Source organism: Haliaeetus albicilla, chromosome 4 (genome assembly GCF_947461875.1).
Source record: "Haliaeetus albicilla chromosome 4, bHalAlb1.1, whole genome shotgun sequence".
Taxonomy (NCBI): Eukaryota; Metazoa; Chordata; class Aves; order Accipitriformes; family Accipitridae; genus Haliaeetus; species Haliaeetus albicilla.
The window spans coordinates 24,230,816-24,255,735 of NC_091486.1; the positions used below are offsets into that span (position 1 = coordinate 24,230,816).

The 24,920-nt window shown below is 40.3% G+C and overlaps 1 protein-coding gene and 1 long non-coding RNA gene across 4 annotated transcripts in view; one reads left to right on the top strand and one right to left on the bottom strand.

Moving 5' to 3' along the window:
* Nucleotides 1-944: 944 nt before the first annotated feature.
* Nucleotides 945-23,048, bottom strand: LOC138685097 (uncharacterized). Its single transcript, XR_011324326.1, has 3 exons — nucleotides 22,724-23,048; nucleotides 21,741-21,818; nucleotides 945-1,323 (listed from the first exon to the last, which is right to left on the bottom strand). It is a non-coding gene; the product is annotated as an uncharacterized lncRNA (long non-coding RNA).
* The window catches only part of RAPGEF4 (Rap guanine nucleotide exchange factor 4), a 157,924-nt gene continuing 155,202 nt past the window's right edge, over nucleotides 22,199-24,920 (top strand). For 2 of the 3 annotated variants that reach the window (XM_069781440.1, XM_069781442.1), the window contains exon 1: nucleotides 22,201-22,578. In XM_069781440.1, the coding sequence (XP_069637541.1) occupies nucleotides 22,514-22,578 (65 nt within the window). In that variant the 5' untranslated portion in view covers nucleotides 22,201-22,513. Of the gene's footprint in view, nucleotides 22,579-24,920 lie in introns of all 3 variants that reach the window. The other variant, XM_069781441.1, reaches the window with a different exon arrangement.

A 24,920-nucleotide genomic window follows, 5' to 3' on the forward strand; every position in this document is an offset into this window, starting at 1 on the left:
TTTCTAGCAGAGGTAAATCCCATTGTCAGTGGAATTTTCACCTGAGGAAGGATTTCGTAATAGTGGTTTTTGCAAGGCACATTTGTAGCAAACAAATGCCGACCATTCCTCTTCTCTACTGCAGGGTAATTGTGTTACAGTGGAAGGCTTTTAACTACGAATCTGACTGAATTGCTCAACCCCCCTAGGAGACATTCCTGAAACATGAATATCAGTCTGGCATGCTGGACACACTGTTCCTGCAGCTGCTGCTATTGCTGACCAGATCCTCTGTAGGAAGAGAGCACTTTTAAGACAGTAGGGGCAAGGCAATCCTGAGAGAGTGTAGGAGAGAATGGTGCTGCTTCAGAGCCTGAATGGCATTGATTAAAAGCTTCACCATAGATTTTAAAAGTGGTGCAAGAAGTAGCAATTTTATACACAAAACACCCATCTACGTAATAAGAGTTACTGACTGTCATTCTGCTGACCACAGCCTTCTAACTGCTTCACTGTTCTGTTAATCAGAGTAATAGAATAAAAAAAGGATGCACATTTTAATTTTTCAGGTTAATTTCAAACCCAAAATCAATTAAATTCCATCATGTACTATGCTACTAACAGGAATGATCAACTGTACATCAAAGATTGCCTTTTCTCAACAGTCTGGTTCATATATCTATTCAATGCATGTAAGCATGAAAAGGTGCTTATTACAGAGTACCTGTCATAATGTTGATTTATTCTTAGAAAAGCATGGTGTTGCCACTAAGCTCCTGGAACCTTTTGCTTTTCATCTTGATGCCCTGCCCAAAAGAAATGAAGACGCCCTGTTGCAGTTCTAATTTTGTATTTGATTGTATAAAATTGTATCATCTGTGTATCAGCATGTTTGTGTGATTAATCTTTTCTTCTGTTCAGGAAGAGGTAGGTGCAAACCTAAACAAAGCAATGGGAGACAGGATACTTATAATAAAGTGACTCACCTCTCTTCCGTTAGTGGACTGAGGTGAAAAACAAAAGGTTTCCGAAACCTCATGACACACACAACCACTATCCTCCTTCTCTGAGGGTATTTCAAAGAAGAGTAATGTATGAGAAAATCCCTAAAACTGTTTAACAGCATCTTTCACATGATCAACTATAAGTGCACTCAGGGCTGAATATTGTTCTGATAAGCAAAACATTCTAATGCACAGGATTTTAAGGTTGCTCTGGAAGATAAATGGATGGGCAGAGGCAGTTTCAGGACACTTACCCACTGTTGCAAGGTCACAAAGTCCTGGAAGATGTAACGCTTCATCCGTTCATCCGTGCTTACAGGAACATAGGTGGTACAACAGCCTGGAAGAGAGAAAATGGGCAAAATGACAGTTTCAAACTGGAAGTCTGCAACAAAAGTATTTGAAATATAGGATAATAAGGGATCAGGCTATGGAGCCAGGGGCATGGGAAATACTCTGAATGAAGGAAACTCATGACACATTTATTCTTTATGGTTAGACTGGGATCAAGAGAGTTCTTTACAGCTTTTGGGGGGCTGTTCTAAATGTAATGGGCTTTGTTCTGGTGCTGTAACTCAGGGAGGACTCCCATCTATCATACTTGCAAGAAAGTATAAATGTGTTTAAATATGCATATAGTCTATTAAGCCATTTTTATTTTGTCATTTCCTCTGAGAATAAAATCATACTTTATTTGCTGTTTATTTTAAAAGATCCTTCAAGAACATAGCATAAGTCCTATGAAAAGCTGCTTTTGTCCATTCAGATTTGGACTCTTTCAGATCTGTATGGTAATAAACAGCTGTCATTACTGGGGTACTGGATGTGATCTCAAAGTGTGCATTGTAACTGCATCCTCATTCATCTCGGGGGTGAGACCTGAGCAGTGTTTCTCCCCAGAGCTCTAACTTTCATGAACAGAAAACCCTGAGCATGTGAACCAAAAAGTAGCATTAAATGGTCCAAACATGTCTCAAATGCAGATGATGGGGACCCAGATCATGTGAAATGTTGCTGTCTATACCTGCCAGGTATGTACAAGCTGTTAAATGTGTTTTCAGATCCCACATGGTAAGAGCTCCAGAATGGAAAAAAAAAAAAAAAAATCTGTTCAGGTCTAAACACCTAGAAGACATTTGGCTTTAAAAGTTAGATTTTGAAAAGAGGTAGGAACTTCTGAAACTCTTTATTGATTGGTCTGATAGATAAGAAAAGCTGAAAAATGTTTTGCTGCATCTCCCTTGCTCTCTTTCAAAAAGGGCTCAGGATATCAAGTATCCAGTTTCTGGGCTGTATCAGGAAATCTGCCAGATCTCACATGTTTCTTCTGCTTTCAAGCCTACTAGGAGCGATACCTACTTTTCTCAAGTCTGTTGAATGACACAGGTACAGGTTTGCAGGGACACAAAGAACATTCTGGCTGATGGGATTATTTGTAACCTAAATGTAGCTCTTGGTTGAAGTAGGAGCAAGAGAGCTTTTATTGGCCTGAAAACAAGTCTCCGAAAAGATGCTGGACTGCAACCAAGGAGGAGGACAACAGCCTGAGGACAACACTAGGCTTATAATTCTTTTATTTCTCATTTGCACGGTTTACAATTCTGAAAGCTCCTTGTCTTGTCGGCAGGTCTCTTTCTGAGCTCAGCCAAGAAGCAGCCTATTTAGTTTGCTTTTGTTGAAGCCCTTTTTGCCTATAATAACATTTAGGGGGATGTTGGCTCGTAAAGGTAGATCTTTAGAAACCATCATGTTAGGTATCTGTCTTACAGAGGTACAATGACAAGGATAAGAAGAGCATAGAAAGGAGTTGTCCTCTCCCAAATATAAACCCCCCCTGTAACTGGGAAATCTTATAGCGATATGATGTGTGTAGCCCATACAAATGTGATTAATACATAACAAGGGAAGGGCCTGCGTAAGGTTAATTACTATGCCTGAGGAGCAAGCATTATCCAAAACAGAACAGAATAGCTGGATACCACTGGGGCTTTCAGTGAGCTAATCAAAATACATGTAGGTCAGCACTAATGTTGTGAAATTGCTCCCAGGACCCGTGATAGCTCAGGTGTCTCATTCTGTTGTCCAGTCTCTTAAATAACTATTTAAAATAGTTACTACCATTGGTTAAAAAGGGATTTTTTTTAAAAAATAAAAAATATATTCCTTTTCAGTGAATCCCAGAATGGTACCTTTTCAATGTCTATGTCAAAATATGAAAATGTAAACCACGTTCTTTAGATGGCCAAAATAGATACTTTAAATTTATGTTTTAAAAATTTAGTTATTTTTTGAAATCTGAAACTGTGATAAAAATAACTTGCCCAAGAAGTAATTATAACAGCAAATGAAGGATTTACTTGAACATTTTTTGAATGCTCATTCTGTACCTTGACAATTTGGGAAAAGAGATACAGTACTCTCCACACATATTAAAGTGATGAAGGCAGAGACATTGTCTTTGCTTTCAAAGTGCTCAGCGTATTTTAATAAGATGGTGAAATATAGTCATGTGTGCAGGCATATTTCTTTTTCAGTTGAAAATCTTACATGTTTCCATTTGAAAAAGATGCAAAATGTCTACCAGAGCCCCCCAACAATTAAACAGTCGTTGTATATTGCAAATTTTCATATGTGAATATATGTATTTTTCCACACTAGAGCTAAATTGATGTGACACCAGTGAAAAGTGAAACAAACTTTTGTGGTTTTAATGACCTTTTGGTCTTTTTAGATTTAAGGTGCTATTACAGAAAACACCTAACAGGTACAACCCTGCAGAATTCCCATAATATTGGTACTATGAAGTTTTCTAACTTGAACTTCGCACATCTTCCAAGGCAGCAACTCACAAAGTTGGTAACTTCATTTCTGCTTAAAATTCTGGGCTCAGAAGTAAATTTCAGGTGCAGCCCCCATATTTTCCGGTAGAGTTGTGAAATTATGATACTCCTTATAAACCCACTGGTGACTAGTAGCTTGAAAAGTATGTTTCACTGTATACTGCTTGCTCGTCTAGAGACAGAAGCTGAAATACTGATGCAGATTGTAGAAATGTATAATTTCATGTGGAATGACTCATGGGATAATTAGCACGGCATTCTCCTGGAATGTGACTGTCTAGATCTCTTTATACTTGAGAGGTGTAGAAAAATTTTGGTTTTTCAATAAATGCCTACACATATCAGTTGTATAAACCAGTACATACACCATCCTGCCTTTGAGAAAAGTTGCTTCCTGTATAATGCTAAATGCTCTGTAAGAATTCCTAGCTCAGGACTGAGTTTAACAGTAGCTCCACTACTTTCCTTCATCCACTGAGACCCAGAGAAAGGGGAGAGGGAACAAGGTTAGCAGGGATGGAGAAACAGCAGGACAAACATTTGCATAACATACTGCCTTAAAGTCACAATAGATGTCCACAGAAGTTCACATTGCCAGTGCTTCTATATCATTGGGAAGAAGTCCTTTTGACCTGGTTCAAGTGATTGGTTACTGCGTTAGGCACAGATGTCAGTGTGTATTACTGGGATACTAGCACTGTCATTGCCTGTGAAGGTGTCCTTCTAAATCTCTAAGTAAAAAGCCACTTTCACTATTATAAAGAAAAAATGTAACTGAAAAGCATTTCTTTAATTTATTCCTTATCTTGTTCTCTATATAATCATGTGAAACTATTTTAAGTTTTTGAAAATGTTGTTCCTGGACTCAGCATTATCAAATTTTCTACTAATTTTTGTGGTGAGGATGATTCAGTTTCATATTGGCTTTTTAAATTTTGATATATAACATGTTGCAGATTAGTGAAATAAAACAACCAAGTAAATCTAAGCATTTTAGTTGGGGGGCAAGGGGGAGGCAGACATTGGGTAAATCATGTTTCCAGGTCACGAATAACTGGAGCGGTGTTTCTGTGTTGCTTAGTTACAGTTTCTGTTTAGTTGGCAATGGAGTTCACTGAAAATATTTTAGCTTCTGCTCCTGACAGCTACAAACGTGCGTTCACATGTAATCTTATAAACTCAAATACTGTTAAATGCACGCCTAATATACCTTCTCAAAGGTGAGCAATGGATAGCATTGCCAAGTTGCAGAGTCAACACTGAACATCACAGTCATACTCAGCTAATTAACAAAAAGTTTTCACTGGTTGGTCCATTCTGTCAGCTGTTAATAGCCTGCCCTGCCATATGCAGAACAAAGTTCAAAAGCAAACATGAAAAATTTGCTAGTCTGTTTGGCAGAAGCTAGGCCATACTAATGGTCTCAGGAGACTGATGCTGACTTTATGCCAATTTCAAATCTCTGCTCAGCCTCCCCAGTTTACCAGAAAAGCTACTTTTCCTTCCAGCCACACTGATAAGGGCAACATGCAGAAGCCTGGTATATGACTAATGCTTACCAAGTGTTACAAGGCTTGAACAGAGGGAAATATGAAACCTTGTGACCCTGACTCAGAATAGCCAAACTCCATCTGCTCTGGAGCTTCAAATGGTAAGAACGCCTCCGTTTCTTACTGTGGACATGTTTGGAAGTAGAGTATGGAATGGTGCTGGTTTCAGCCTTGTTCATTTTAAGCTGCAAAATATTCATGAAAAGAATAGAAGAAATATCTATTCTTAACTTTTCTGGGAAGAATTAATCTTAAGAGATCAAGACAACCCTCAGATTTGAAGCTTAAGTGATGTGTTGGATTTAAATGCAGTTAGGAGCCTTAAAGTAACCAGCAGACAAAAGACTTGGTTGCATTGTCAGGTGAAGTAACTTCAGAGTTCAGATAGCTGAAGGAACACAAAATCTAAATGGAGCAAATGGTCCATTTACAACATACAGGCAAAAATGTTTTATTGTCATGAGGTGTTGAATGACATACCATGCATACATGTTGTCAGGACTAAAATATCTTTGGAATTTTAAAAGTTCTTGGGCAGCATTTCACAGCTCAAGGAGTTGCATTCAACACAGTGAAATTCTGTAACATCCTATTTTGAAAAATAAAGAGGGACTAATCATAGTGTTTAAAATTAGTGGTAGCTTATCTTGAAAGGATCATATGATCACATTTTTATCTGCAAACATAAACAGTGAGAACTACTTAAATATATACAGTTGGTGAACTTCTGGCTGGACAATTATAACAATATTCTCTAACTTTCTTGTAGTATGAATCATCCTTCACACAGTTTTACATGGTAAAATTGTGATCTTATAAGTCATGATAAATTCAGTATTTTTCTTTTTTTTTTTTTTTTTAACACATGACTTTATCCAGCAGGGAAAGCTCAGAAACAGCAACTACAGAATCTCATAAAACTAGAGAAGAAAAGTGAACAGGTACTATAGATTACAGCATATTAATGAGTGGCTGATAGAGTCATGGCAAAATCTGGTATGATCCTTCAGCTGGTATTTGGTGTGGGGAATCATTATAATGGATATATTAAAAACATCAATGAAAAATACCACCGATTCCTTCTTACACAAACTGAGTCATCCCAAGTCAGTGTCAGCACTCCTGAAGCCATGTGTTTATACCCACACTAGAAGATGCCTGAAATCTGACATTTTTTCCCTGAAATATCAATATAATGCTTCTTTCACTATTCTGAATACTTAGGTAATTTTAAAACCAATAAATACTAAAGGATCAGTATGCTGTATAGGAAATACTAGTAACAATTCACTATGATTGTGCAGTTTAAGTTCAATTCAATTGTTTTGTCATTTTTTAATCTGATAGTTGTCAATTTTGTGCATCTTGTTGGCTTCTTTGAAACTACCAACTAGGGAAACCTAATCATTGCGTACCATCTTTACAGGATGGGCGCTTCCGGTTGTTGTTAGAGATCACCGGTTTTTCAGTGAGAAATGATTTATTTATTAAATTAAATAACCTCAATTTCTACAGTGCTTACAATCACTGACAAAAAGTAGGTTGACTGTCTGTAGTGCCTCTCAGGTTTGGCCCTAATGAAGTGGATAATAGTGTCAGAGACTTCTTGTTACTTTTTAAACCATCACCTTTATAGTGATACAACAATAACAACTTGAAAAGAAATTACAAAAGAATAGGAATAACATCCCTGATCACATAAAGACTTCAGCATATGCATACCGGACTCTCCCACTGAGGCACCAGGGAATTCTCAAATGCTACAAATGTGTAAAAAATTTCAGAAATGAATGTAAAATGTTAATTAGCTTCTGCCTGCTTTTTAAATAATTTTTACAATGATTTGTAGATCCTTTTTGACAACAGCTAGAATGATAAGTAATGTAACAGTGTTTGGCTTAGAATAATCTAGGAATATACCAATATTGTCCCATATATTTAAACCAGACAATTATTTCCTACATCTGTATTTTCCCAGATTCTTTTTCCTTGTTTCCATGTTATTTGTGAAAGTGTAGTCTCGTACTGAAAGGCTTTCTAATCCTGATTTTGCAGGCAGGAGAGAAGGTTAGCTTTTTTTCTGATGATTATGAAGTCAGAACCTTTCTGGTGACAGCCAAAGCCTCCCTTACCTCCAGCAAGCTATTGTTCAGTGGCTTGTGAGCTGATAGTTGTATCTGTCCTCAAACAAAGTCTGATTTAGTTTTATCTAACTTCTCCAGTCTAAGAAGATTTGCTATTTTTATCAGAAATTGAACAAGCCCAGTTTCATAAATGAAGAAAGTAATTTTCAGATACTTTGTTTTGAAGAGTGTTTCTGGAATTCTTAACATAAGCTTTTCAACACATTTCTCAGTCAGATGGTCTCTTCATTTCTGGCTTGATACATAGCTGCGCAGTTCACTTAAAAGTATTTATTCCTCTGTCTACTGTCTGGAAAACTAAATTTAATTATATTCATAGAGTGAAGAATAAAAGCATGGACCATGCACACTGGTGAATGCAATTCACTTTGCAAATTGTTTTTATGGTAATGTTGGAGAAGGTAGCAGGTATTCACTTCACAGAGTTAGGAACAGGGAGAACAGTTCTGTTTCTTGCAGTGGAATATTAAACAGCAAAAATATTGATAATAATAATAATAATAATAATAATGTTTCTACAAAGCACCACTAGGGTCACTTGGCTGATAAGGTCACTTGGCTACACTTCCAAACTAATTCACATTCTGTTCCTTTTTTATTTAATTTATGAGAAATCTAAAAAGCTGTTGTTAAGATTGCATACAAATCCTACTTTGTGCACCATGAGGAGATAAATGGTTTTGGTTAAAACTAAACTTAGAAAAATAAAAATGCCAAAACCAAAAGGCAATAGTTGAAATTTCTAAACCAAGGCACAGTAAAAATGTAAAGAAAGCAGAAGGAAAGTATTATCAGAAGAGATACAAATCTCATAAGCTTCTTGCACTACAGATGAAGACAAGTGAAGCACAAAAACATTACTTTCAAATCCCTCTTGTGTAGTGTCTTATAATTGAGGTGTCTGCTATGGCATAAAATATTCTTCTGCCAGAAAATGAGCATCATTTTCATAAACTGTACTTTTGAAATAATTGAAAATGTAGAGTACATTAGAGCATAATATTAGTTAATCTGATTTCATGTTGTAGCAGTTGCAAGCACAACAGTACGATTTATATCAAGCACATTAATCCTCTCAGAGTGCTTGTTAATAGTACCAAAATGCTGCCAATTTTTGTACGTACAAAGTGAATGTGTTTGTATTTCTTGTACCCAGCAGCCTTAGGGTGATGGATTACAGATCCCACTCCACTTTCTCCAAAACCCTATGCAAGACAATGACAAGCAATGTTGTCTCTGTGTCCTATGTTCAGGGTTTACAGAATCTACAGGGCCACTTCTGCATCAGTTCCATGTGGGTAACATTTATATTCCACTCCTACTCCAACCTCACTTGGGTTAATGGCAAAAATTCATGTCCCCGAGAGCTTTTTCTTGGGCTTTTGGCATCATATGGAAGCAGTGCTGCTAGGTTGGCGTGGATCCCATCAGACTGCTGCTGCACACTTGCTTCCCAGAAGAATCTGTATAAAACCAAAGCTTTCAAGGTTTTCTTCTTCCTGTGCCCCATCCAGCTGTTAGCTTCAAATAGTATCTTATGGATAAACTTATATGGTCAAAATAAGAGATTGTGTACCTGTGTCAGCTAGGAATGTATAACAGGTTTGTGAACATAAGTAGCTCTGGGAAGGAAGGCTGATTGCCTGCTGGAGTGCTTTTTAATACTGAGGCTATTGCACTAACAAAGTACATAGTCAATAGAGGTGGATGCTTCTCACTAAGTATCTCCACTAAATATAACTGTATTAAGTCTTCTAGACTCACCAGTGAGCAAACATAAGAGCCTTACCTTATAAGTAATTAAGGTTATTACTCTAAAGCTACCACTCCACTGCTGCCTAAGTCTGCAACTCATATGTGCTTGAAGCATTAATACTAAAACCCAAGCATGTCCCCAAAACAAGGCTGTATCATAACATCAGTGTAGGTGCACTTCATCACTGATGATAATACTGTGATATCAAATACTTTCTTTGTAAAGAACATTACCAATAAGCTAATGCCTGAATATGTTTTGGTAGGAAGTGAGTGTAGCACTGCAGCATTTTTATATTAGTTTGATCTCGCACCATGTTGTCCCTCCTTTCCTTCCTGCTCAATACTATTTTAGCAACATTCAAGGTTTTTAAAAGATCAGGCCAGAAATCAAGAGCCAGAACTTGATTTCCATACTACTCACAAATGGCAGCTGTAGGGCAAACACAAAATGTCAAGTGATCACAATCAGTGCCTTTTTTCCTACTGAAAAGACTTTCCATATTCACATAGGGTAAACTCAAAGGAAAAGCACATAAAAATGCATTTTCTCTTCATAGTATTCCTTTGGCATGGATAAGAAGTATTTGAAGCACAGCAGATGTGCTTCTGCTGTACAATGGAAATGAAGTCTTTTATAACATCTGTTTAAATATTTTTACTTCAATACATATACTGCTGTAATTGGACAGTGGCATGTTATCCTCATGGTCTTCTTTCCCAGAGGGAAAGAAGCCCTACGTTAATTTCAAATATTTAAATGTTTTACAAGATTATAATAAGATGACACAATATTTCTTGGTTTATTGAGGGCAAAACCAAAAATGCCTTAAAAAATGAAAGTTGTATGATTTGCATATTTCCCTGGTTTCTCTGCTAGCAAATATTAACTGAAGCATTTTTGGTGGATTTGTGTAATAAAAAAAATTTCACTGCCAAAGTGAAATGAGGTGGGTTAGAGGCAATGTGTGCTTATACAGTGTACATCCCTCAAAACTCAAAAACCTTAGCTGAAATCCTAAAATCTTCTGTGTAAGCAAGCCTGAAAAATATCAACAATAGTAGTGAATCAGCACTTTGCTTTTTTATGTTTTCCTGGGATCATGCTACAACGGAGACAAATGTGTAGTATCTGTATCACTAACACACACTGATTTCACCCTAGAAAATGAATTAGGTTGTGTAAAAGGCATAAACATAACAAAATTCCCCAAACCTTTTAATTACATTGTTTAGAAACTGTTTTGGCAAAGGCAGGCTAACAAACTACTGCTATTTTGAGGGCCTAAATTACTAAGGATAGCAAGCATAGGTACTTCTATGAACTTCTCTTTTGAGAGCTCTGCTAAGGAGGTAAAAGAAAAGGATGGGCACCATGTGCTTCTGAAAATGTCTAGGGGTGACAATTTTTTGATCAGCACGTGGCTCATAAATTGACCAATTTTAGCCCTCGTGCTGGGGCTGTGCCGTGTTAACCATCCCTGGGGATGATGACAACATGAGGGCTGTTGGATATTCTGAATATCCAGTGAGAGCTGCAAGCATGCCAAGAAGGTTGTCTGAGGGGAATACTGCTGGGCTGTACTGAGATCTAGCCCATACCCATTCTGCTGTGAAGTAAAAGGATCACAGAGAATCCTGGAGTGAACTGTCCCCAGAGATCCTCTTCCATCCTAGCCCTCTGAGGTACTCAGCAGGTTCATTTTTATAGCTCTTAACTGGAGGAAATATTCACATGCAGTAAGGAAAGCTGGCCACTATTGGAGGTCACAAATGATGTGTATCCGAACAATATTAAAATTGCAAAGTCAGGCACTCAAAATCTAGGAAATGACTGGATTAAAATCACCCATGGCCAACTTGTATATGTTTACTGAAGTTATTTGTGATCAGATTCCCCTTTTTTTTTTCATGAGGATGCTTCTCCAGTGCAGTGAACAAATGGATGCTTCCCCAATGAACTGTTTTCTCTGTGTTGTTCATCCTGTGCTTAATGTAATACAGTAGCAGACTTATTGTGACCACAAGGTTAATGATATCTTTATGAGCTTTTCCCTGCACTCATCACTGTAGAATAAAGGTGCTTTTCGAATATTATTAACTTTCACAACAGTGCTGGGAAATACAGAGGTATCACTGTTACTCCGTCTTTTCAGATGGCTCAGTAGGGTGGACTCAGAGACTTGAGCTCCAGCCTCTGAGAGAGACATTCTGCATGTGTGTACTCTACTGGAAAAAAACAAAAACCTGGGCAGATTTTCAGAAAGGACATTCTTTCAGATCTCAAGTCCCTGTTTGAGACCATGTACACAATAAAGGCTTAAAGGAAAAGGTCACTAGAATGTTCACAACAGCAGAACAATGTATACGTCCTAAGCCATTTGGGTGACTGAACGGCATTGGCTGAGGCTTTCTGACAGACGATAGACCCCAAATATGGAAAAATTCAGTTTAAGATCTTAAAATCTGACAAACTCGTAAATGTCTGAAAATAGGGTCCAAGTGTGAGACACGTAAAGCAACCTTAATTTTGTCACCAGTATGACCAAAGGTAGCTCTGGCAGTACTGGCCATGGGAAGTCTAGCAGGTGAGGTCCCAGAATGTGCCCTTAAGTCCCACTTCCTTTTCCACCTCCGGTGGCTGGAATACTCTTAACAATCATACAATGAAGTTTAAGCTTTCCAGGAACAGTCATCTAAAATAAACTCAGGGAATTTTGCCTTTCCACAGGGAGCTGACTGTGCAGGCCTTGACTTGTGAACTACAATGCATTTCAAGATCCAGGCTTGGAATAATGAAAGATCTATTTCCCATATCTGTTTTATCTCATTTTATTTGAACATGAGCCAGCAAAGCGCCCTTGTAGCACAGAAAGCTAACAGCATCCTGAGCTGCATGAGGGAGAGTATGGCCAGCATGTCGAGAGACATGATTATTGTCCTCTACCCAGCACCGATGAGGCTGCATCTGGAGTGCTGTGTCCGGTTCCGGGCTCCCCAGTACAAAACATGGACTTACAGGGGACAGCCCAGGAAAGGGCAATGAAGATGATTAAGTGACTAGCACATCTGACATATGGGGAGAGTCTGAGAGAGCTGGGAGTGGTTAGCCTGGGGAAGAGAAGACTCAGTGGGCATGTTGTCAATATTTATAAATACTTGATGGGAGGTGGAATAAGGAAGATGAAGCCGGACTCCTCTCAGGGATGCCCAGAGACAGAACAAGAGACAACAGGCACAAATTGAAGTGTAGAAAATTTCACTTGAATGTTAAAAAACCCCTAATTACTGTAAGAGCAATTGAATAATGGAACAGGTTAGATTGAATAGAACAAGAAAATAAAAATGAAAATGCTGAAAAATGTTAATATGGAATGAAACCCTGCCTTGTCAGGAGCAAGTTGTGGCTATGGGAGGATAATACAAGCTGCCAGCAATTGTGCAATATTTTGTCACTTCTCTTTCCCTTTTCAGGAATGCTTCCAAATACCAGATAGCTGATGAGCCATTAGATCAATGAGGATGTGCTTCCTCACTGCATTACTTGACTGCTTCTGGAAGCCCAACTTCTTCTGCTCAGTGTCTAAGAGGTCTTTGTCTCCTGTTAACTTCCCCAGTGATAACTTCCTTTTTTCTTTATCTGCATGGAATTTTCTAAACGAGATTCTTCTCCATGGTCTTTGAGAAATTCAGATCCTGTACAAATTTGGAGTAAAGAACTTCTGACCCAGCAATCTCTTTTCTTTCCAGTCAGATGCTCACCTTTTACCCTCTTTTTCTGCCGACCTCTCATTTCCTTTTTTTCCTAGCTTTTGTTTATCTACCCTTCCTGTCTTTGCACTATGAAAACGGGCACTTTAAGATAATTTAAAAGCTGCTGTCAGGCATGAACATTGCTAATTTCAGGGGACAAGGGAGAATCCGAAATGTGGAGTCTTTCTTCCATCAGGAAAATCAGAGAACACTGAAGACAACAGAGCATCTCTGTAAAGATTTGCTGTACGTTGTACAGTCTCCACTTAAAGCTTTCAGATTTGTATAACTTTTCTCTAGAACCAATATGACTTATATGTGAAAACACCTATGCTTCAAACTTGGTATTTATTGTTTTTATGCTACTGTTGTGTCATTAACATATTTTTAATCCATCCAGGTCTCCTCCTGTTGTTTTCACACACAAGGTAGCACCTCATCATTGCTACTTGAGTACAGGGCTGCTATAGCTGGGTTTCCTGTTACACAACTCAACAGTCTGTTTTTTAACCAACAAATGCCACCTGTCTTTACCAGCCAGTCCATGGCAGTTTCCTTCCCCACTTACCAACTGGCTCACCTTTTTTTCTCAGCCATAATACATCGTTAGGGCTGCCTATGCTGTATTCAGCTCACTCTTTACCCATTTGGTCTGAATTATTTGCATGTATAAGCCTGCAAGCAAATTTATTGTATTTTCAAAGCTGTGAAAAGAAGACTATAAAAATTATATATTATCTGAGGTGAACTGTGTCATTTTTACTGCGTGAATAAATGATTGAATTTGTCTTTCTTGTTTCATTTGTCTAATTTCATTTTTTGTTTTTTACGGGTGTATGTTAGTGCCCCCAGCAGGCGCTCAGAAAAAATTTGATCTGTAATCCTGTGATCCAAACCTTGCAGAAAGAATGAACTTGTTTACTGTATTGTGATGAACAGAATAGCTGCATTGAATGTATATGGACCTGCAAAATGAATTACTGTATAAATGTGTTGTCATGTGCAAACGTGTCATGTATGATCTTTACCTATAACAGACCATACTGCACTGTACAAGTAAATATAAAGCTCTGAATACTTTCATTAGAGTACTCCTATGATGCTAATTACAATCCTGCCCTTAGAGTAGTGAAGAACACTTATGTAAACAGGACAGTCTCAGACTTACTGAATGTCCTTGAGTTTCATTGAATGTATTTGTGAAATTACTGCTTGCACTGAAATAATTTGCAGGTTTTATCTGAGTTTACTTTACACAATTGGACTTATAGTTGTCTATCTGCCTGACTCAAAGAATTTGCAGAAAACTAGAATTTGAAGAAAATAAAATACTTGTTTCTTTATTCACTGCAGATCACACGTCGTTATTTCATGTAAGGTCTAATTAAATTACATGTCCCAGTTATATAGGACTCATTGACAAAGGTTCTTAGAAGTGTTTATTTTATGATATGGATAATATTTTGCAGATCTCACTTTTACAAACAAGGAATCAGTGGGACAGCTAAGGTTGCTCACTTCTATTTCAAAACAAAGGCACTGGGAGCTAGAGAGGGAAGGCTATTGAAATCACCTGTGAACTACAGGACAGGAATTTTATTTGCCAGGAATCTAAGTACCATGTCCCCTTTTCCCTTGAAAACCTCTTAATTCTAAGGAGAGATGTGGTGCTCACATAAATAAAAGTCTCTACTACTGAGAGGTTGTTTCATGAATTATCATGAAGGAGCTCAGGGGGACTGCAGTCAACTGATTTTATGCCACACATCTCATGAATAATACAAAAATACAGATAAATAGAAGAATCTCAACATTGCATCAGAGCTTTGTGTTTTAAGTACTTATGCATCAAACAAAAACACAGTTGTGAAAAGATTTATAAATACATATATATGATATCTGGAAGTGATTGGTAGGAGAAATGGGGAACAGACTTTAGGAAAAATATATTTCCTATAGTGATCAAGTAAGGTTGGAAATAAAATCTATTTGAAATTAGCATGGAAAGATCAATTATGAAAATAAGGGACCTAAGGAGGATCACCTTCTACCCATTACAAATTTTCTTGCTGAGCTATCATCTATGAGGACATAGCAACCACAAGGTTGTTTAATGGGGTACCTTGCTCCTAGGAACTCCCAGGCTTTCCCTCAGACTCCACCCAATAAAATGATGAAATCTAGTTATTTCATAATAATGAATTATGATAGGATAGCCTAATGGCTTCAATAGCAGCTGCAGCAAATTTAGGGACAGGCCATGAACTATTGCTCTTCCTGCCCAGAAGTATATCCATCTGTACCGAGCAGAGAGAGCTGACACTAAGTTGTGAAGACAAAACTCGTCCCGAACAGTTAAAAATGTGTTCCTCTGGCTCTGCAGCCAAGCAAAACCACCTTTCTTTTCAGCCTTTGACAAAAATTTATGATTGTTGAAATACAGCAAAGCTGGCAAAGAAGGATAAAGGAATAAGGAATTATAAATATAGACAATAAGAACTTAATTTGCGTTTGTACCTTGAGTGAAAGAATGACTGAATAATTACAATCCAATGATTAATTCCATTAGCCATGGTAAGTTAAGTATGTTCCAGAGAAACTGAAACATTTGAGCTGACAGTGCAGTGCGGATAAGGTACAGTGGAATTTCTAAGTGCATGCTGTTGTGTTATAAATGAACACTTGTAAGGTCAGGTCAGGCCCAGAGGCAGCACAGCTTCTTTCAGACAGTGGGGAGCTGAAATATCATATTTGTCAGGCCCTTGTGGGTATGTGGAGAGCCAGCCTAGCACTCCATGAACCCTATTCCTATGACTGGGCATAAAGCCAGACCCTCTTGACCACGTCCGTGATTCAGCCCCAGCTGATCAGTTTGATTCAGGTCCATTAAGAAGCACTGATGTGTCTGCCCTGTACTCACAGAGTAAGGAGCATGATGGCAGGCTGTGTGGGTCTAGTGTGGCACTAAGTTCTACTGCCTCCTGAATGTTGTACTGAAAATGGACAGAGCACAGCCTGAGTCTCAGCCTGCCTTGTATCTTTGGCAACTGCAAAGTATTTTCTCGATATTTATCATCTGAAATTCCTTATGTTGTCCTGACTTGTGCATACAAAGTTCTGTTTAAAGCCAGTATGTTGACATGCCTGTACATCTAAACACTAATAAACTAAAAAAAAATTTACGTAAAGTATTGCATCTTCAGAGAACTATACTTCATCAGCTAATTAATCTTTAAAATACTCTTGTGACTAAGTTAGAACTTGTTATTTATTTATTTCAATAGACTTTCTTTTTCCTGTGAAATAAAATTCTCAGATTCTGCCTTCTGTTCCCAACCCAGCTATCTAGATCTTGACATAACTAAGGAAGTGGATTAAACAGAATAGGCCCATTCATACCTTCCCCTGCTCATCTAGTTTTGTAAGAGGGAAAGAATTTGACAAAAATCCTGTGGAGAAAACCCCTACTCAAAATAAAGTAGTTAAAGTAAAAATATGAAACTTCTGCATAGCCATAATGTTGTCAACTTTAATAAATTTGAAGCATGTTTCTTACTGTGTGGTTTTTCTGAGTCTTTTTGGAATTAATCTCAGCATATGGGCTCAGATTTCAGGTGTGCAAATCAAATGACCATCTGTTCAAAATGGAACTCCACAGAAAGGCTTTGATATTGGTCATCAAACAGAAAAATGTTTATAGCACTTCTGTGCAACTTGCTGCTAAACCTGTGCCAAATAATAATAAAAAAGGTGATTGCTGCATCATGTTTTCTTAATGAGAAATGGTATCACAGACTCATTGTAATTCATGCTATAATTTAAGAGTATTTTATTTCAAGAGTATTTTATTAGTATAAACTAATACAATCCTCCTTGTGTTGGCCCTTACTATGGTGTGGACAATGCTTTTATTTTACATTCATTAGGAACGACAATGTCAAATAAGGATGGGTAAAATGATGCAGAATACAGCACTTTATGTAGTGAATAAGCAGCCCTTTACTGTTCAGAAAATCTGCATAACTAGTAAGGTACATATAAAATTGGACATATGCTGTAATTCCAGTTACCTCTTTTGCTTTCAGGAATTTAGGAAACAGTTCTGGTCCTGCTGAACACAACAGCAAACTGCCAACTGATTTTAGAGAGCTCAGAATCTGAACTTTACTGATTCACATAAACATCAGCTCAGCTGTGTTTTCTCCACCTTGCACCTGTGCTCATGCTATACCTTCTATATAGGCCACTGTATGTTTTCTTAAGTGTCTGTCTGTATCTCACTTGTATCTGTTTTGCTGGCAACACTGAGACTTTTTCCAGAATATCACGGTAGAGCTATCATGAGAAGCGTGGTGGAAGGTTTTAATGAATGATGGGGTGAAAGGCTTGTGGTGCTGTGGAATTTCTGAAAAAGGTGCTTTGAGAGCAACTGGGGAGTTGTCCTGAATCAGTGAGGAGGACAGGAGCAAGAAAGAGCTAGAACAGGGAATGATGCAGGAAGTTAATTTGGGAAGGAAGTCCTTACTTGTTCTGAAAAAGCCTTTTCTATGTCATTATATGCTGGGTTTAAGGATTAGCATTAGAGAGGAGAATCAACGTGTTGCTTGTAGGCTTTACAGGGCAGTTTTATTGATATATGCATTTGTTTTAAGTTTGTACATTGTCATATTTTTGCAGCCCTCAAAGCATACAAATCCCCAAAGAACTCATATGCAGGTTTCTCTGTCTTTATTCCACTATATCCTGATTAGTCCTTTGAAGTCAGTAGGTGTTGTGTATGTAAAAATGATAATACATTTTGGTTCCTACAACCCTAACCACACTGAATGTAGCACTGCTGGATTCTAAACATGCATGATAGTTCTGTCAGTCTTGATTTTACTTCCAGGACTTCCAAGCAATATGTTAAACCATTGCTCAAGGTAGAATTTATGTGCTCATTCTGGACTTATGCTAATTAATTTGGCTTCCATATAGCAACACAAAACATGCTTAAAATCAGCTTAAGTGACAAACTTGAGATTCCTCTAGGGAAAGGAAATCTTAAATGTTTTAAAGCTGCTAGAGCTGGCCTTATCTTACCTTGTCTCCCAGTTGTATTTTAGGGACAAAGGATTGTAGTCAATGCCTTGTGCTATCAGTTAGATTCAGTACAGTCAGTCTGAATTAGAAGAGTCCTGAGGCTCCGCAATACTTCAACAGACAGAGGAATTGGGAATACATTGGTGGCTGGAAGCCAGCTGTTTCCCCTAGGTACTATCTTGAACACAGATGGCCAGAACTGAGGACTGAGCTTCTGGGGGTTTGTGTGTTTGCTCTGAAATTTAAAAAAGTGCTTTATGATGCCAACAGGCAGGTTATAGATTGTGGGCCCACTAATTCCTCACTATATCATAACTGTAATTTCATTAGTATGGAGTATTATACATAGCATCCTAAACTGCTGTAGAAAATAGGGCAAGCCCTGCTGTTCTTCGTTTTAACTTTGTTGCAGTTGCTTGAAACTTCTTAAAGTTCTTGATATAATTAGTGGTATAAAGAGGTTTCCACAGTAGCCCTCTTTTGTACCCTATCACTGTGTAATGCACATCTTAATAAATATACTTAGTATTTTTTTTTCAGGCTCTAACAACTCTCATTTAGTCTTTTGGTTCAAGTTTTTCATAGCAGGTTCCTGTTTGAGGGGAATTTTTTTTTTCTGGAAGATCTTTGCAAGAGCTCTTTGGCTGTATTTGAGTTAAAAAGTGAAGGAATGAGTATTTGTATTGGCAAGAAAAAGCAAAGAAATGGTCCAGGTATGAAATTCAACACGATCTGCCTTATGTCCCATAATGCAAGCAACAGTTTGGACCCTACATTTTCTGACTCTTAAGTCTTATAGGCACAGGATAACTTGAAGGCTGGCCGATTTCTGGTTTTCTGTGGCTTAAGGGCTTCTGCATGGCCCTGTCATTCTTTTGTAAACTGTGGAAAGTTAAAAGGCCAGTTGATCTTCACATACCTCAGCTGGCAAACCTCCATTTCCCAGCAGCAATCTTCTTTGAAAGCAGCTGCCATTCCAAATTTTTGGCTGCATAATCAAGTCTCACAAATCAGATTCTAAAAAGTCCCATTAGCCTTCTATTCAACAAGGAGAAGTTAAATCTGAAACTTTATTGTGGAGTTCCACAAATGCCGAAAAAGAATGATCTGTTTCTGAGAAGGATATTTTCGCACCACCAGTCATTTTAATGATGCATAATCCTTTATGTTTTCTCAGATGAAACTTCACAAAAGGTGTATAGATATAGGTGAGACTGAGCATAAGTCCATTTTTGGCCATTAACAGTCCTGGGTCTCAAATCTCTTTTGGGTCATCTCTTTTTCGTACAAGTGTGTAGCTTAGAAAAGTATGAAGAATGGGCACTATGAGCCACCATGAGGAGATATGGTCCTTATACTAATGAAGTATGCTTCAGCATTTTCCTTCTAGCATATGCTCTTACTCACAGGTGAATGGGCACTTGACCCCATTAACATAAAGCCAGTACTCTCAAATGATATGTTTCCTAGGCTTGTTATGGCCTGAATTCTTAACAGAATAATCTACATTCTATTTGACTTGTCATGTGACATATATACTGCTTATTTGGTACCTTTTATCTCAGGAGAACACGCACTGACCTGGGGTCCAGGATTTCTGATTTCAGTAGTCAGGAGCTCCTGACATTTCTGTGCATTTTGAGGACCTTCTGGTTGATACAGGCTGATATCTGAACCAATCAAATATTTATTCCCTGCTGCCTAAATTTCTCTGAGAAGTTTCACTCATGTCTTATCAGAAAGCTACACGATCACTCATAATCCAACTGCCAGAGGTATATTTTGGCTGTCTTGCTCTAATTGCTCTCTGAGACACTTCTGAATGAAGTATGGATATATCCAGGGTTCCTAGCCCACTCTAGGCCTGTCTAGCTCGCACAATCCACAAAGTGTTAAACTCTCCTTAATGGCTACCCCACAAAAAGGTGCATCTCTGAGTGGTGTCTGCCCACAGCCGGGCACCTGAGCAACATCCCCTTCACGCCTACAGGCACTGCATTCCTTGGAATCAAAAGCATGGGTAACTGCAGAGGGCTGTCCCAGGGCAGGTAGGTTGCTTGGTCAAGGGTAGGTTCATGAGCACCGACAAAGGTTTTCACAAGTTGCATCCCAGGAGACCATTCCAAAGGTCTTGTCTTTTCAAACACAGCCTATTTTTTCCTAGCCATCTGCTTACCAAGGAAGTATCCCTACTGCCTACCTTTTATGGAGGCCTAGCCTGTCCTCTAGCGGTTGGGTCATTAAACATCATATGGATGGGAGAGGACTTGACGGAGGTGGCTTGAGTGAACCCTAAACAGTGGTGGTGGCACCGTGGTTTTGCTGACTGAGCTATGCTGTTGCTATGTACAAAACTGCTGGTACCGGTTTGTGTAATGCTGTTTGTGTCAGTGAAACAGCCTGTGAGAAAAGATAAACGCCTTCAGCTAGGAGTCATTTCTGGGTTCCTTCTCAGGCCTGATACCAGTTAAGAGGAAGGAGCATCTACTGTAGTTTAAACTGGGTTGACGGGAAAAAGGGCAGTAAGGGCTGCCTTGTGTGATTGCTCTGGAAGGACACCTGTAATTATGTGGAAAAATGTGATGAATGTCTTATAACGGAAGTACAAAATTAGTGAACTTTATTGATTCATCTGTAATGTACGTACTATGTTATAAATCATTAATTCGAGAATTTAGAATTTCTTACACTTGAAGCTCTTGTTCTGTTGGTTCCCAAACACTCACATATTGAGGAATGAACAGCATTGATTTCCCTCAAGTAGATTGATTGCTTAGGTGCAAGAATTTCTTATTTTTTTCCCCATGGACTATAGCAAAGGAAGAGCTGCAGCTTTGATCTCACTGACTGGCAGCCTCTTCTACTCCTCTGGCATGCACTTTAATTTTTTTAAGGCAAAATGAAAAAATTGGCTTTTGTGGCATTCTCCTCTGCTATGCCAATTCTTAGCTGTATTCTTTCAGCAAAAGGGATTTTTAGATATATTTCCTTAGATTTTTCACATACTGTTCAGTATCCTGATGTTAACATTTATTTCTGTTAAAGTGCTGAAGAAGCTGTGGCAGCAATGAGGCTGCTAAAAGGTAGATATGAAATGTGAAGTAGCACATGAATGTAAGAAAATTACACTTGGTACAGCGAAAGAGATTAGGACAGAGGGCAGAGAAGATAGCCCATGGAGAACCGTAAAAGGCACTGGCAGATTATCAGCATCTGAATTAATCATTTTTGTCCACGCTGTAAAGCAGAGAGGAGTTATAAGCCTGAAGGCAGGCACAGTTTGATTTTTACTTTGCTATCATCTACATGTAACCCCAAACATCCTTCTGAGATCTGTGTAGCTTCCTACCCTTCTCCCACACTACTCAAGGCAGGTTGTGCTGACTATAAGCTGAAGCTTACGGTTATACACATATTACTTGGGAAAATATAACCTAAAACCTGAAATATTTTGTAGAAAATATTTCACATAGAACTTTGCAAAACAGGGAGACCTGCTGCTCTGCATTCCTTCCTCTGCTCACCACTTTTTAAAATCATGTCTGCATTAGCATCCCTAAAAAACCTGCATCTTGCAGGCCATGCTGTCACAACGGCAGGGCGTGTATGGTTTTCATTGTATAGTAGACTCACGTTTCTCATGCTGTGTGCTGGGTTCCTTCCAATTGTTAAATCCTATTCACAGGCTGTACTGCCCAGCTCGTTTTTCACCTACAATAAACCAGAGCCTTTAGGACAGAGTTTCACGGGCGATGACAGGATGGACAGCAGGCTGGCGGAAGGCTTCAGAAAAATTCCTGAAATGTGGACTGCACCTTCCTTCTGCTCAGCTACTGCGGGTTTACGGCCGGGGGGACAGACACACAGCGCTCTGGAGAGCTGCTAAAATACTCCCGAGCTGCTTATTATAATTAAAAAGCTGGTATTCCCCCCCACCCCGAACCCAGCCACGGACATCTCTGGTGAAGCAAGGGCAGGGACCAGTAAGCCGGGCTCAAGTGTGCGTACTGAGGAGCTCACGAAAACCGGAGGACGACACCACCTTCCAGGAGGGAGGCAGCTCCTTCCCGCCCCCTCCCCGGGCCGCTACCCGCCGGCTGCGGGGCGGCAGGGCCGGGCGCTCCTCCCGGCCGGGCCCACAGGTGCCCCGGGCGGCCGAGGCGGCGCCAGGTGACCGCCCAGCCGCGGGCCGAGGCGGGCGGACCGCCGAGGCAGGCGGGCGGGCGGACCCGCACCCACGCACACCGCTGCCTGCAGCGGGCAGGGCGGGCTGCCGCGGGGGCCTGGGCGAGCCCATCGCGCCGTGCGCGGAGGGAGGGAGCGAGGGAGGACGGACCGACCGACCGGCGGGCGGGCGGGGGGAGCCGCCGCCAACCGGGTGCGCGGCGACCTGATCCCTGTCCAACATGGTCGCCGCTCACGCCTCCCATTCCTCATCCTCCGGCGAGTGGATCGCTTGCCTGGATAAAAGGTATCGGCATCTTCACAGGAGCGGCTGCGGAGGGATGCTGTGTGCGTGTAACCTGCCCCCCGCGTGCGTGCATGCATGCATGTATATATGTGTGTGTGTGTGTGCGGACACCCCCCTCCCCGCTCCCCATCAGATCCTGCCTTACATAAGGAGCGTGCAGGTGGGAAGCAAAATGCCCGGAGGAAGCCGAGTCGGGGCGGACGGGCAGGATGAGGGCTCGAAATGCTCCGGCAGCGGAGGGGACGGGTAGTTCCCACTGGGATAGCTGCTCTCCGCCGGGCTCTGCTGCCCGGAAAATGCTGCACGTGGTGGAGGAGGGGGAGCTCCAGGGCGGGGAGAGGGCGCCGCGGCCCGGCGGCCTGGGGCTGCCGGCCGGGGACCCGCCGTGCCAGCCGTGGCAGACCCGCTGCCTGCGGCGATCGCGCCCCAGTCCGCCCTCCGCCTCGCCTCACAGCCCCTCACCTCGGCACACCGGCTCCGGCCTCGCCTCGCCTCACCTCAGCACGCCGCCCCCCCGCCTCGCCTCGCCTCACAGCCCCGCGCCTCACCTCAGCACACCGCCCCCCGCCTCGCCTCGCCTCACCTCAGCACACCGCACCCCTCCCTTCCCCCCCACTTCACAGCCCCCGACCCAGCCACCTGACAGGGCGGGCGGGAAAGCGCGGACCCTCGCCTCAGAGCACTCCGTGGCGCAAGCAGGTGCAGGACTGTTGGCCGGAGGGTGGGAAAAATAAAAATGTCCGCCCCGAAAAAGGCCGCCGGAGGCTCCCGTCAGCGGCGGCAGCCTCTTCTCCCCGCAGCGGTGTCCTGGGGGCCTGCGGTTGTCCGCCAGGCTGGCGGCAGCGTTTGCTGCGGGTCAGGTACAGGTGGGCGGCCAGCACCGCGTAGGTGGGAGTTATGGCTGGCTAACGTGTGCTCAGAGGTGGTGTGCTCACTTCTAAAAATACAGGCAATTTTTTTTTTTTTTTAAATAAATTCTTTGGACTGCTTTCCCCGGGTGTTGCAGCAGCGAGTCTCACAGTGTTGAGTTGCATGGTGGGTGGTTTGAACGTCCTTTGCTGTATTCCTACCTTCAACACTTACTGGATTAGTTCATAAGTGAAGTAATTTGATTTCTGAACGCTCAGTGTCTCGTGTAGTCTAGGAAAATAGTTAACAAAAATTTACACCATAAATATGCTATATGGTTCAAATAAAGCTATCAAAGAGAATTCACTTACATGGCATATAGCAGTTTACTGAGCATCATTAGCCAGCTTTTCGCAGTTGATGCCATTTGGGGCTGCGCTGTGGAGAGAAGCCTTTGTGCACACAGAAGGAACCTTCCTTTTCTCATAATTTCTACCATTACCAGGTGACCTCCTAGTGTTGTAGGACTGCATCTCTGATTAGGTTTTCCTTAACAGTCCAGGCAGCAAACTGTAAGAAGTTAATGAAACTTTCAGTCTAGACACCTACCACATATACTGATCCCCCTCTGTAACACATGACTTAAAAGAAGACTAACCGCTTAGAGGTTGAATAATGTCTATAAATGTTGAAAGTACTCTAAATGTAAATACAAACAGAACTGGTGATGGTAACCTAGCCATATAAAAACCAAAGTGAAGCAGAGGGCCTGATTGTCCGCTCTGTAAACTGACATTGTGCGGATGTGAAGAAGCAGGATATGAGCCCCAGTACTTTTAGATAGGTAATCGTCTCAGTTCCCAGGTTTCTTAAATGCAATACATTGTGAGATCTAAATTGTAAACTAAAATTCAGGGGTTTGTGCTTAATGGGGTGCATAGCCTTGCAGAGTGAACAACGTTTTTAGGAAACACGTGAGGCATTTTGTTTAGAAATCTCTCTGCCACTATATTTATATGCAAATTAATATGCTGACCATTTTTATAATGGGAATTTCATTAGAGCTCTTAAGATGAAACTTTTTCTTCTCTTTTTGTTACTTGGAGTAAGCTAATGGCACCAATTTGTTGAGTGGAAAGAATCAGTTCCAGGTGCCCTGAAGGTTTATGTATTGTTATCCTTCTTTTCCGGAAGGCAATCTGAATGTAGGACAAACCCAGGACATGAGAGATTGTAGGTTTTTTCCTGGTCTCTGTCATGCTTTGCTTTGTGATCATAGGAAGTACACTTAGGTGTTTTGTTCTGGTTTTCCATTTAAAAAATACAGTTAAAGCTGTGTTGGGAAAGTGCTATAGAAATCTAAGTACTATTAGGTATAGCATTTTTAATTAATTTACACACTTGTATTTCTAGAGTGTATTTCTTTTCTATAGATGACTATCAGTGTACTCATTTGAATTATTATGTAATTTCTATGTATTTTAAGCTTTTAA